The following is a 13013-nucleotide window of genomic DNA, read 5'->3' as shown; positions in this document are numbered from 1 at the left end:
TATTTAATTATTACTTTAACATTTATTTTCACGTGTTGGCTAAAACTTCATTTTAATAAGTGAGGCTTATACGTGAAATAACGAAAACAAAGTTCGAACTTATGACATCTCATTTAATAGACTAATGCAATCTTAAATCATTAATTATCTCAAAAGTTTAAGTTGGTAGGAAGTGATGAATGAAATAATTTAATTTATACATTAACACTCTCTCTCACATGTATGCTAAATTTTTTATCAACAAGTGAATCCTAACACGTATAATATTTAACTGAAATTATGAGTGAATTGTAGAGCCATGGTTCAAACTAATGACTCCAGACTCTGATACTATGTTAAATATAAATAACAACATAAATGTAAAGAAAATTAAAGGGTATAAATAAAATAAACACAATAATTAAGAATTAGGTGGTTCAGTCTATAACCTATATCCGCATGTTAAAAGCCTTAAACACTACATTTTTGCTCTTATTCTTGGTGATCTTTACAATACCAATTATCCCTATTTATAGAGAAAACATGGCAGGTGAATACAATACAAATAAGATAATCAAATCACAAAAATGTTATTACAATCACAACTATATGGAAAATATATTATAACAATTATATGAAAATATATTATAAAAAATTACTATTTATTTCAAAAGTTTAAGTACGTATAAAGTGATAAATTGAATAATGGTAAAAAAGAATAGTGGTATGTCAATAGTAGAATAATTGCAAGATATTGGTGTAATATATAGCATTACTCTTATAATTATAATTATGCTTAAAAAAAAAAAAAAAAAAAAGAAAGGAGGAAAAAATGATAACTTCATTGAAGATTCTTGAACTTTCACTCGATTTGACAAACTCTCAAATTTCAAAATCTATAAATTTAGTCCCATAAACTTTCAATTGCTCTCAATTAGAACCTCTCTGTCAAATTTAACCGTTAAAAATACCAAAAAGATCAAAATATCAATGATTTTTTTAAAAAAATAAAAAAAGTTTTAAAATTAAGAGTAAAGTTTGAATTTTATAAAAAAAATTAGGGGTATAAACATCATTTAACGTTTAAAATGTGATGGAAGTGTCTAAATTAATTGCAATTAAAAATTCAATAGACTAAATTAAAAAATTTTAAAGTTTGAAAGAATTTGTCAAAAAAGTTCATAAGTTTTCAATAAAGTTACCTGCAAAAAAAAAAAAAAAAAAAAAAAAAGAAAAAAAAAAAAAAAAAAAAAAAAAAAAAAAAGGGACATAGTTTGATTATATTTGTCCGAGTGCATAATGCAAATTATTTGTGGGCGCCTAATACGAGGAAACCTCTCTACTACCCAAGTCGTCCAAATTCCCCAAAAAGTCTTCTCCGTTGACAGTTGACTCTTGAGTGTGGACAACCCAGTGCTCCGCAGTCTATATACACGAACGAATGCCCGAAGTTTGCCAATGCATGGGAGCCACGCCACAGCTGATGCGCGTTTCCACTCACTGGCTGAAGACCGCCATAAAATCAGTGCACTGCGCTCTTTTCTTTGTACGTCTTTCTTTTATTATTACTTTTTTTTTTTTTTTTTTTAAGTATTATTACTTTTTTTTAATTTCGTTTTTTCTTTTTCTTTTCCCCATCTCTTAAGCTTCATTTGGTCACTTGTGAATTGTGATTCTGTGAAGGCCAGCATCGTTGGCTGAAGAAGACGCAAAAAGTAGAAGCAAAATTCTGACTCTTCTTGGGACTCGCAAGAACAAGAATTGACACCAACTCCGGATTAGTAAGTTGATTCTTTCATTTTGGATCTGGAACTCTTTTTTTTTTTTATCTATCTTATCTACCAAACATGGTTAATCTGTATGTTTGATCTGTGAAGTCCGATCCTCTGTTGTTGTTTTTTTTTGTTACTTTATACTTTTGAATTCAGAGGGAACCTGATAAAAAGTGTTCATATCCACCGATCATGATCTTTCTCATACTAGTCAGGACTTTGTTTACATTTCTCAGCAACCTAACAATTGAGGGTTTAAATGCGTGTGTTTTGATGACAGAAGGACGGTATGAATCTGTTTCTAGAAATCTTGCGATGCATCCTTTGTTGCCAAGAAGAACGTGATGATGATAATGAAAATTCTGGTGCAAACTACAGAAATTGGCGATACGAATATATTCCAGTGAATACAAACCCATCAAATTCTCCAAGAGCACGGGTGACTCTGAGTACTCCATTTTATCAACCAAATGTTGGCGATTCACCTACATTCACTTATAGACCATCTCAATCTTCATATAAACCACCCCAATCTTCTTCTAGTCCGTCTCCTTCAACCTATATTTCTTCAACATCTTCATCTAAACTGTCTCCATCTTTCCCCAATGCTTTGTTACCTTCCTCCAAACCACCTCAGTCTATATCAAAACTGTCTCCATCTTCATCTAATCTGCCTCCCTCTTCTTTTAGTCCATCTTCTAAGTCATCTGTATCTTCCCCCAACAAACCAAAACCCCCACCAGGTTCTTCTCCAACTTACTCTAAACCACCTCAATCTTCACCTTCATTGGCCCCATCTTCAGCTAAGCCACTCCCGTCAGCCCCGAAACCCGCATCTTCTCATAAACCATCTATATCTTCCGCTAAAGGACTTCCATCTAACTCTGGACCATGCCCATTTCCCCACAATGGACCTCCATCTTCCCCTTCGCAAACTCCGGCCTTTAAGCCGATTCTTCATATGGCTCCCCCTGATGAAATAAATGGAGAAACGAAGACGCGTTATGTATTGGAAAAGGGTTCACCTATATATGCAATTCCTGAGGATATCAAACGTCTAATCAAGAAAGACATTGTGCCAGCAGTTCTAAAGCAGCCTTTGTCTCCTTCAACTTATAAGCATTACTTTGCTGCTCTGTTATATGCTGAGGATTTCTACTTGGAGGTACTCATGAATGCCCTTAGATATTGCTGTTTATAAGTTAGCTGCTTTGTCAAGAACATAACTTGGTATATCAGCCTTCTTATCTACTATCTGCTTTGAAATCTTGTTTATGATGAATTGCTTAGTTAATTACTAGTTTTCATGATTATCTTATTATGGAATAATAGCATGCAGCCAAAAATCATCTAGATCCTTATGATTTGTCCTACTGGTGAAAGTATTTGTAAAGATGTAAGATAAGAGAGATATCAAAATGAATATACTCTATGTATATTAGTGATTAAGAGCTAGAGTGGGTTGGATTTTATTAGGTTTGGGACAGGTGTAACAGAGGTAGCTCAGAATTATCTGACAAAATTTAGTGATCCTGCTGTTATCAGTTTAATTTTGAAAAATATTGATAACCATTATGTGCTTTAGAATATTACAAAATATTGAAGTAGTAATACTTTTTTGAAATTAACACTGGGACGCAAATCAAGTAGGTACTGGAGCGGAATATTAAACATTTGGGTTGGACTCATTCCAGCTCTAAAATTCAGGTGTTCCGTTCAATAATAATACAATCTTAGTTACCTATCTAAATGTTGTATTCTTTACTTTAATGCCTGATAAACTTTCAACACAAATACTGCAAGGAATAGAAACGATGCGATAAAAAGCCAATTGGGAAATTTCTTACCAGAAACAAGGAGAAATGAAGCACTACTTAGAAATTTATTTAAATTATGTCTTTGCTATCTCATTTTCACTCCTCTTTTAGATCACAATGGATATTTTAAGAGTGTTTTACATTCTTATTTGCAGAAATCTATCATATAATGTATGATGGAGCATCATGGTAGAACATTGTGATTGAACTGTTAATTTCTAAATTTGTACGCTTTTTCATTCTGGCTTGTGGTAATTTTATGGTTTTATTTTTGATAAGTAACTTTATGCTTTTATTGGAATCAGAAATGGTGTGATTTCGAATTGAAGAACGTGATTTTGGAGTTGCATGACGCACAAATTTATGTAAGGTCAAACAAGTACAAAAATTATAATAGAAATGTTGAGAAGGATGATAAAATCTTTGTGGTATTTGAGATTGACTCTGTTCCTGGGAAACGGCCATTCCTTTTATCAAGAGACTTGGTCTATGCACAACCTTCGGGTAAAAAAGTCGAGCCGTTTAAGGTATGCTTCCACTTCCATTAAAACACCCAATAGTTGCGTGCCAATATAAGGAAAATCTACTTACTATATATCCTTCTTCACTTGAGAAATTCAGAGGAGGTTAGAGGTGCTTGCGCTTTTCTACTTTGGCAACAAAGATAGTAAGCTAAAAATCAAGACAAGAAGGATGTGTCCTTCTCACACGCCATGACATTAAATGTTTGAGCAGATATTGACTATTGAGTAGTGTATTGATATTAATTATCAAAAAAATAAAATTAATTTTCAACTATTGATAGTGTACATTTATCACCCATGAATTGCAATTAGATGTATAAACAAATCTAGGGCTTGCCAAAAAAAGATAAAATATATTTTTCATCCTTCAATTTTTGTTAATGTTTTTATTTTGTCTTTATCCTTCCGATTGTGTGATAATAATTGTCCTTTAATTTTTGGTTTCAAATCTCCTATTCCTTCCAATTGTAAAATATATTTTATAAGATATGAATCTTTGATGGAATCTCCTGGTTCTGCTGGGGTTTTGCTCTAGTTCTTCTCTTGGCATTAGAACAAGAAACTATAGCTCTGGTTTATAAAACCTAAACGATTCTTAAAATCCCAGTAAGAGTGTTTATGAATTCACTTCTTTATTCATATCTACACCACTAACTGTCTAAATGGCAAGCAGGGTTTTATCAATCGCGTGGCGAAGAGCACTCGTGTATTAGTCGAATTTGGAGATGATTTCCATTCACAGCATTGTTCAACTCGCAAATATGACATCAGCTTCTCATTCAATAGAGTCTGTCTAAAAAGGGCTCATCAGGCAGTTGAAGCTACATCAGATCCTTTGTTTCAGAACTTCCTCTTTCCTGAATGCACCTCTCGAAAGAACACCCTTAACCCACCAGCTCGTGCCTATCAGGAACTTGGTGCAGATGAGTTCTCCGCTGTTCATCACATTTTAAGCTTTCGCAGCTCACCACCTTATCTTCTTGAGGGCTCACTCAGTGTAAATAGCGCAAAAAAGTCTCTATCAAGAACTGGAGTGGTTGTTCGAGAAGCAGTATTTAAAGCATATAAAAGCTCCCCAAATAATCGAATTCTTGTGTGCGCTCCTATAAACAGCACATGTGACGTGCTGAACAGAAGCCTGAAGGAGAAGATCCCAGGGTCGGATATATTTCGAGCCAATGCTGCATTTCGAGAGATAGATGGGGTTCCTATTGACATTCTTAGCTCATGCATTATAGAAGGGGAATGTTTTGCTTGTCCTTCACTCCAGCATCTTATGAAATACAGGATAATTCTCTCAACTTTTGTGAGTAGCTTCCGATTGCACAGTGAAGGCATAGCTGCTGGACATTTTAGTCATATTTTTCTAGTGGATACCTCATCAGCCACGGAGCCTGAGGCAATGGTAGCTTTGGCTAATTTAGCTGACGATAATACAGCAGTTATAGTGACGGGTGCACCCAACAACCATTCAGGTTGGGTCCGCTCTGAAATGGCTAGAAAATATGGATTGAGGAAGTCATATTTTGAAAGACTTCTTGAACTCAGGCCATATAGGAGCCCCAACAATCCAATGTTCATCACAAAGCTGGATGACTTTTGAGCGATACTTAGATGGCACCCATCACCCGTACCTCTGGGATAGTACCTCTCTGTCACCCTCTTGAATCTCAACTGTTTTTGTGTGAACAGCAATATGCACTTGTGTACATCCTCTCATAGTACTTGGCTTCTACTTAGTGTGTCTTGTTTCTGCTTCGCCATCGAAGCTGTATGTATAACTGATTATCTGTTAAGACCTCGTATGCAACTTGGTTTTTATTTCCTTCTCTCTTCCCATGCACTTGTGCTTTTTGATGACTCTTCAGATTCATCTCATGCATTATTAACGAGCAAAAACCGATTCCTGGGATTATTTGTTACTTCACTAACTATTTGTACATCATTAAAGCGGTCTTCGCATCATATTAGTTTCCAGACGGATTCCTGTGGCTCTAATTGTTTTGATAGAAAATATTTTGTGGGAAAACACACTTTTGTTCCTTAGGAATTAAATTAACGCCAGGTTTCATATTATATTATCATTGAACGAAATGGGTGTGTTTTGATCACAGATGGATCTTTTTCAAGGACTCTGGCGACGCATATTTGGTTCCCAAGACGAACGTTGTGATGATCATAATGTTCGGAACAGAAATCTGGTGTACAAAAATCATCCAGTGAATACAACCCCTCCAAATTTTCCAAGCTCACGGGTGAATCTGGTGACTAGGGTTACTCGGGTGACGCAGAGTGCTCCATTTGATCAACCAAATGTCGGTGATTCACCGACAACCAATCCACGACATATTCAGGAGTTATTGGAAAGAAGTAATGAAATCAGAGTTCAACAAGTTCTAGACCATTTCAATCTTCATATAAACCATCCCATGGCCAATCTTCTTCTAGTCCATCTCCTTCGTCCTCTAATTCCGCAACATCTTCATCTAAACCACCTCCATCTTTCCCCAAACCACATCAATCTGCATCAAAACTGTCTCCATCCTCATCTTCCCTTAAAGACCCAACATATCCTTCTGAATCGTCTGCATCTGCATCTTCATCTGATCTGCCTCCCTCTTCTTTTAGTCAACGAGCGCTCGTCCTGGTCCCCACATGAGCGCTCGTGTACGGCTGCCAGGCGAGCGCTCATGTATGGTCCCCACACAAGTGTTTGCCTACTTTAGCTCCGAAATTCTAAAATATCCAAAAATGTCCCTCCAGATGTTCCTAGTGACCCGAAGTCCGATTAATCTCCTCATTAAGCTGTCTTAAGCCTAATTAATTATTTGGGTCATTAAAATAAGTCCGAGTAGCCTAAATACCAAGAAAGAAGCTAAGTGGACCAAGGTCCTTGAGAGGAAATTCCTAATGCAACTTGGAGATGAGTGGCAGAATGATTTTGAACCAATGAGTATAATATCATCTGCATAGATAAGCATGAACAACCGAACGCTACCATGAATAAAGATAAACAATGAGGGGTCAACCAATGGGGTTATAAATCCAAGCTCAAGCAAAAATGAGGATAATCGATGAAACCATGTCTGTGGAGCTTGCTTGATCAGGCCATACAAGGATTTGTGGAGTTTACAAACAAAGTCTGGATGCATCTTGTTCACAAACCCCTGAGGTTGTTCCATGTACACTTCTTCCCCAAGATAACCTAGTAAAAATGCATTAAAGGTGTCCAATTGTCGAATAGACTAGTTAAATTGAACGGCCAAACTGAGAAGGATGCGAACAATGGAGGGTTTTATCATATGACTAAATGTTTCATTATAATCAATACCACGTCGTTGTTCAAAGCCACGAGCTACCAAATGGGCCTTAAAATGCTCAATAAAACCATTAGGTTTTTGTTTAATCTTGTAGACCCACTTGTTGCGAATGATATTATGATGCAAAGGTCTCGAACACAAGGTTGAGGTGCCATTGGAAACCATGGCCTGGTATTCTTGGAGCATAACATCCTTCCAGCGTGAATTAACATCAGCTTAATTTAGTGTGTTCGTTCTCAGTAAGAATAATATGAAAATAATGAAATGGGTGTTTAGTAGAGAGTAATGGAGTTTAAAGTTAGGAAAATGTTTGGGTTTAAGGGAGTCAATTTGGGAACAAGCAATCATTGGATGATGAGGTAAAGATACAAACGGTTGAGAACGAGGCAGAGAAGGAGAAAAAACAAGGGAGGTGTCATGATTTTCAAGAGGGTGTGAGTGGGAAACAGAGGAGACATACTCAGTGTAGTTGAAGGGAAGGGTAAGGGGTACAAAGGAGTTAGGTGGGCTGGCTGGTATAGTAGATAAATGAGAGGAGTAAGATGTGGATGGTGAAGGAGGAGTTGGGAGAAGATGTGAAGGTTCACGAGGAGAAGCATGATGAAGTTTAATAGTTGAATGAGGTGGATCAGGGGGTGCAAGTGATGATTGAAAAAATGGCAAATAGAAACTTACCGGACTGATCAAAGGGACATCATTCTGTGTAGTGAGCTTGGAGGGCAGCAACGTGGCATCAGGTTCCTTGGCCGAAAAATTACTTTCTTCAAAAACCACATGCCTAGAAAGGTAAACTTTGTTGGTGGTGGGATTAAGACACTTATACCCTGCATGATGATAACCAAGAAACAAGCATGTCTTTGACTTGTATTCAAACTTGTGTAAACCATGAGGACGCAAGAGAGGAAAACACTTACACCCAAAAACCTGAAAATATTGGCTCCTTCTTATGTAATTTGGAAAAAAAGGGATTTAAAGTCTAGAATAGGAGTAGGCAGTCGGTTGACTATATGAATATCAGTTAGAAAAGCATCAAACCAATACTTGTTAGAGAGATGAGCATGCGCAAGGAGAGTTACGCTTGTTTCTAAAATATGTCTCAATTTTCTATCGACAATACCATTTTGTTGCAATGTATGGGGGCATGATTTCCAAGGAATTGTCCCATATTCGTTGAAAAATGATTGAAATCGAAGAGAGTTATATTCTCCACCACCATCGAACTGAATTTGTTTAATGGTGATTGAGAATTGGTTTTCAACCATGAGTTTAAATTTGACAAATTGATCAAAAACTTCTGATTTGGCATATAATGGACAAATCCAAGAAACAACACATAAGTAATACAAGCCAACTCTCTAGAGACAAGCATAAGACACTCAGCAAATGATTCAATAACCATCAAAACTGGCAAAAGGACCCTCGTCCTCTGCCTCCCCCTGCATTAGCTTCTATGTAAATATGGCGTTATCATGTTTACATAGACAAACAAGTGAGTCTTCTGTTTTTATAAAAAGCATAAAAACAAATCAATAATAAAAAAGTATGTATCCATGAATATGCAACGTAATGGCCATTTAATTTGAGTCTTTAGAATTTATCTTTTTTAACGCTCCTCTCGTGCTAAGGCTCTTAGCCCTGTTTAGCGTCCGTTACACCTCCCCCATATAAAAAGTTACAAAATGAGGGCACATGTATGTAGGAAAGTATTTTTGGTCCTAAGAGAAATCAGAAAGAATAGAGCTTAGTATCGATGCTAAAGATGGAGGCGAAACCACTGAAAGAGGCTCTGCCAGAAGGTGGTATTCCATCATTTTTGTCATGTTGAGCACACCCAGAGTTAATTGGCTGGCCAAGAGGACGAGACTGTGGCCATAGTCTCTGCTTGGGTCGCAAGGGCCGCACAACCCTAGTACATGGGGTAATAGTGTACATGAGCCCTAGTATGAGATAATGATTATAAGCAATTGCTTTTAATGATTTATGATGTTTTATTGCTAGACGCATCAATATGCATATGTGACTGGTATGAGACAGATAAATATGTATATTGTTACGGCTGGTTTGCATATATATTTTGATGTGCTTGATACGATTCCAACAATTTTATTATTATTATTTCTAAAAACAAATTAAACCACCTATTTATGATTGGAGATTTACTTACTAGGCCTATTTGAGCTCATTCAGTTTTACTTTTGTTTTTAGGTAAAGGAATGAGGTAGGAATAATATATCCAATAAATGGTATTAAATACTCTAATAGACCTTATAGATCTTTGCAAAATTTTTGTTTTAAAAGAGGAAAAATGAAAAGTGACAAACCTAGCCATATCGGGTTGTGGGTGTTACAACTATGCCCATAAAATCATGGCCACGAAAGATTGGCGGGAATTGAGACAGCCACGTTGGATAATTATGGTTGTCAAGCTTAATTTGAACTGTGGGGGTGAGGCTTGGAAAAGATAAAACATTGTTGGCTTGAGTACCCTTAGAGGCGGCTATGGAGGATCGAAAAATTCAGTGTTGATTGGAGTGCTCTGATACCATAAAATAGTTTGTATTACGTACGGTAGAAAGGTTACATGTATTATTACAAGAAGTGCTGTAACAATTTATACAACAAACTAAATCTTAAAGAATAGGTAAGCATCATCTTAAATTATTTCTACATGATTGAGCACTAACTTATAATACAAAGGAATGTTGAGAGTGAATAAATTCATAATGAAATATAAAAATAAATAAATAACGGAAATAAAATAAATAAACATAAAAGATTTTACGTGGTTCGGTCTATGATATATGTCTACAGATAAAGTCTAAAGAATTACATTATGCTGTTATTCAAATGATATCTTTTACAATACATAGTACTCCTATTTATAGGAGAATTTGGGTAGATAAGTTTGTTTGGTAATCAAATCAAAGTAATTTGATTACCATCAAATCTAATTACAATAAAGGGCCGGTTAGATACCTTATTCACCCATGTGATTTAATTTTTTTATTTTTTGACTCTTATGGTTTACTTTTTATCACAGAAGGTCTCTTTGGTTTGCCTAAAAACGAAAATGGTCCCTCTGTCCAAAATTTGATGAAACGCCACATCAGCACCAATTACGGTTTGACACATGTCCATATAATTAATTAATTAAAAAAATAATTTTTTTTTTTTAAAATTAAAAAAATTATATTTAATTAATTTTTTTTTTTAAAAAAAAATTGGGATGGCCGGCGTAGCCACCCCTTTGGCCATTTGTGGGTGGCTGGCCCCATGGCCAAACCACCCCAATGTTTTCTGCCCAAAAAAAAAAAGGGTGTCTAGTAATATATGGTAAAATTATTATTATTTTTTTCGACGTCTGCAGAAGCTATCTGATACGATAATGCTGAATAAACATCTTAATAATGGAACCACCAAAATCCAAAACAAAATTGGAACACCTTCTGGGAGCACTGCTGTGAATAGGGCTGAGAATGGGGCGACCACTGGGAAGCAATTGAAGGAATGTATCAGCCAACATCTGCCCTAGTGGAACCTGGGCTTGCGTGGTGACGTGCAGACCATCCGGTTCAAGCGGCAGACCCTTGGGCATCAACGGTTTGGAGGTCCAAAAGGTCAATTCCCAGTTGAGTTTCTCTAAAAGCATTAGCAACATATGCTCTATATGTCATTCCTTTTCTTATATTTAAGAAAAATTTCAAAAAAACCATAAAAGCCTACTCACATCAAATTTCCTACATTTAACCAACCGTCAAAGGTTGCTACAGTGTTTTCAAATGTGTAGGAAACCAAAAATGGTTCCATATTCATATTTTAATATAAACATTTATCTTTCCTATCTCCTCTTTCATCTTTTGTCTTTAATTGGGAATTGTGTTAGGATTTTGTGAAAAAAGTGAGGGTAGGTATGAAACTTGTTTTTTGTAAAGAAATAATATTTTAATAGTATAGGAAAAGGTAATGAAAGTTATTGTGAAATATAATTTCATAGGAAAGTAAAAAGTAGTTTTGTCCCTAAATTTAGGAAAAATCAAAGGGAAGTTGCTGTTAGTGCTAATGTTCACAAAATGTCCACCTGGGTGGCCGAACCAACCCCATATAATTTAATTTAATTTAACTTTTTAAAATTTAATTAAATATAATTTTTTAATGTTTTTAATTTAAAAAATATATTTTTTCATTAATTAATTATATGGACATGTGTCAAACTGTGATTGGTGATGACGTGGCGTTCCGTCAAATTTTGGACGAAACTTTGACGGAGGGACTATTTTCGTCTTTAGGCAAATTAGTGGGACCTCTTGTGATAAAAAGTAAACCCTAGGGGTCAAAAAATAAAAAAAGTTAAATTAAAGCGGTGAATAAGGTATTTAACCCTACAATAAAATCATCATCAAATCTGATTATAGGAAATTACAATCAATTACAATGAAATCAAATTCCCTAATATTCGCCCCAAGGGGTCGGCTAAGACCACGCCTAATAAATTAAAGCGGATGTCACTAGTTCGAATCCCCTCACCCCTCTTGTGCGGACATGTCAAAAAAAAAAAATAATAAAGAAAAAAAAGAAAATCCCCTAATATTCTCTATGAGAGAGCATATATCTTGAAAAAAAGAGTTTCTACGTCTGGTAGGAGAGATGCTGCATGTGTGGTGGTCTTTCGAAGCTGTCTTGAAAGAAAGAGATTCTGCTTGTCGAGAGATGCTGCACGTTTGGTAGTCTTTCGAAGCTGTCACATAATTTCAGCTTAGCGGGAGAATATTTTGGTGAGGAGGTGTATCGGCTTGAGAATGTATTCTAACGTGTAACACTCAGAGTATCGGCTTGAGCCTTGAGCGTTGTTTGTGTGGAAAGGTTATGGAATCTTATTCTTCACCTTCAACCCTTGCGACTGCAGGGAATGCGCATTTCAGCCAATTGGCTGAAGACCGCCAGAGAAACAAAGTCCTCTCTGTCTGCGCTCTTTATCTTATCTTTGTTAGACGTCTTTCTTTTTATTATTAATTTTTTAATTCCTCCTTTTTTTAATAATTCTTTTTCATCACTTGCAGCTCATTAATTTGCTCACTTGTGCAGATCACCATATATAGTGGGCTGAAGCCTGAAGAAGATGCACAAAGTAGAAAGAACATGAGTTGACACTCACTCCGGATCAGTAAGTTGATTCTTTCGTTTTGGATCTGGAACCATTTTTTTTTTTTTTTTCTGGGTCTTCAGACGAAAATTTAGTGTAAGATTCATAATTTCTTCCGCATTTTCTTGACTTTTTTTGTGTTGAGATAAAATAATTATAGGATCACAAATGAAGCAGAAAAATAGTAGAATAGAAAATAACAATCAGTCACACAAGATACCAAAATTTAAGTGGTTTGACTTAATAAGCCTACACTCACTGGCAGAGACGATCTAAGAGAAATTCACTAACAAAAAGTAGAGTACAAAGAGTAGTACAAACAAAACCATTCAAACCCAGAAGCTCCAATACACCCAAGCTCACAAACACACAAAAGAAAATTAAATACAAAAGAGAAATTAATCTCTTAATTTTCTAAGAGCTTGCTTTCTTTTTTCTCTTATTATTATTATTATTATTTT

The 13013-nt window shown here is 35.6% G+C and overlaps 1 protein-coding gene across 1 annotated transcript; it reads left to right on the top strand.

Annotated features, from left to right (window-relative positions):
* Nucleotides 1-2138: 2138 nt before the first annotated feature.
* Nucleotides 2139-5917, top strand: LOC132178931 (probable RNA helicase SDE3; the record flags this gene model as incomplete). Its single annotated transcript, XM_059591517.1, is given in 3 exon segments — nucleotides 2139-2916; nucleotides 3874-4095; nucleotides 4766-5917. Coding segments are annotated over 3 exon segments (1930 nt in total), but the record flags the coding sequence as incomplete, so codon positions are not given.
* Between the last annotated feature and the right edge of the window lie 7096 nt (nucleotides 5918-13013).

The sequence above is a fragment of the Corylus avellana genome, chromosome ca4 (genome assembly GCF_901000735.1).
Source record: "Corylus avellana chromosome ca4, CavTom2PMs-1.0".
Classification (NCBI taxonomy): domain Eukaryota; kingdom Viridiplantae; phylum Streptophyta; class Magnoliopsida; order Fagales; family Betulaceae; genus Corylus; species Corylus avellana.
The sequence above is the reverse complement of the archived record's forward strand: the minus strand, read 5'-3'. Positions and strand labels throughout refer to the sequence as shown.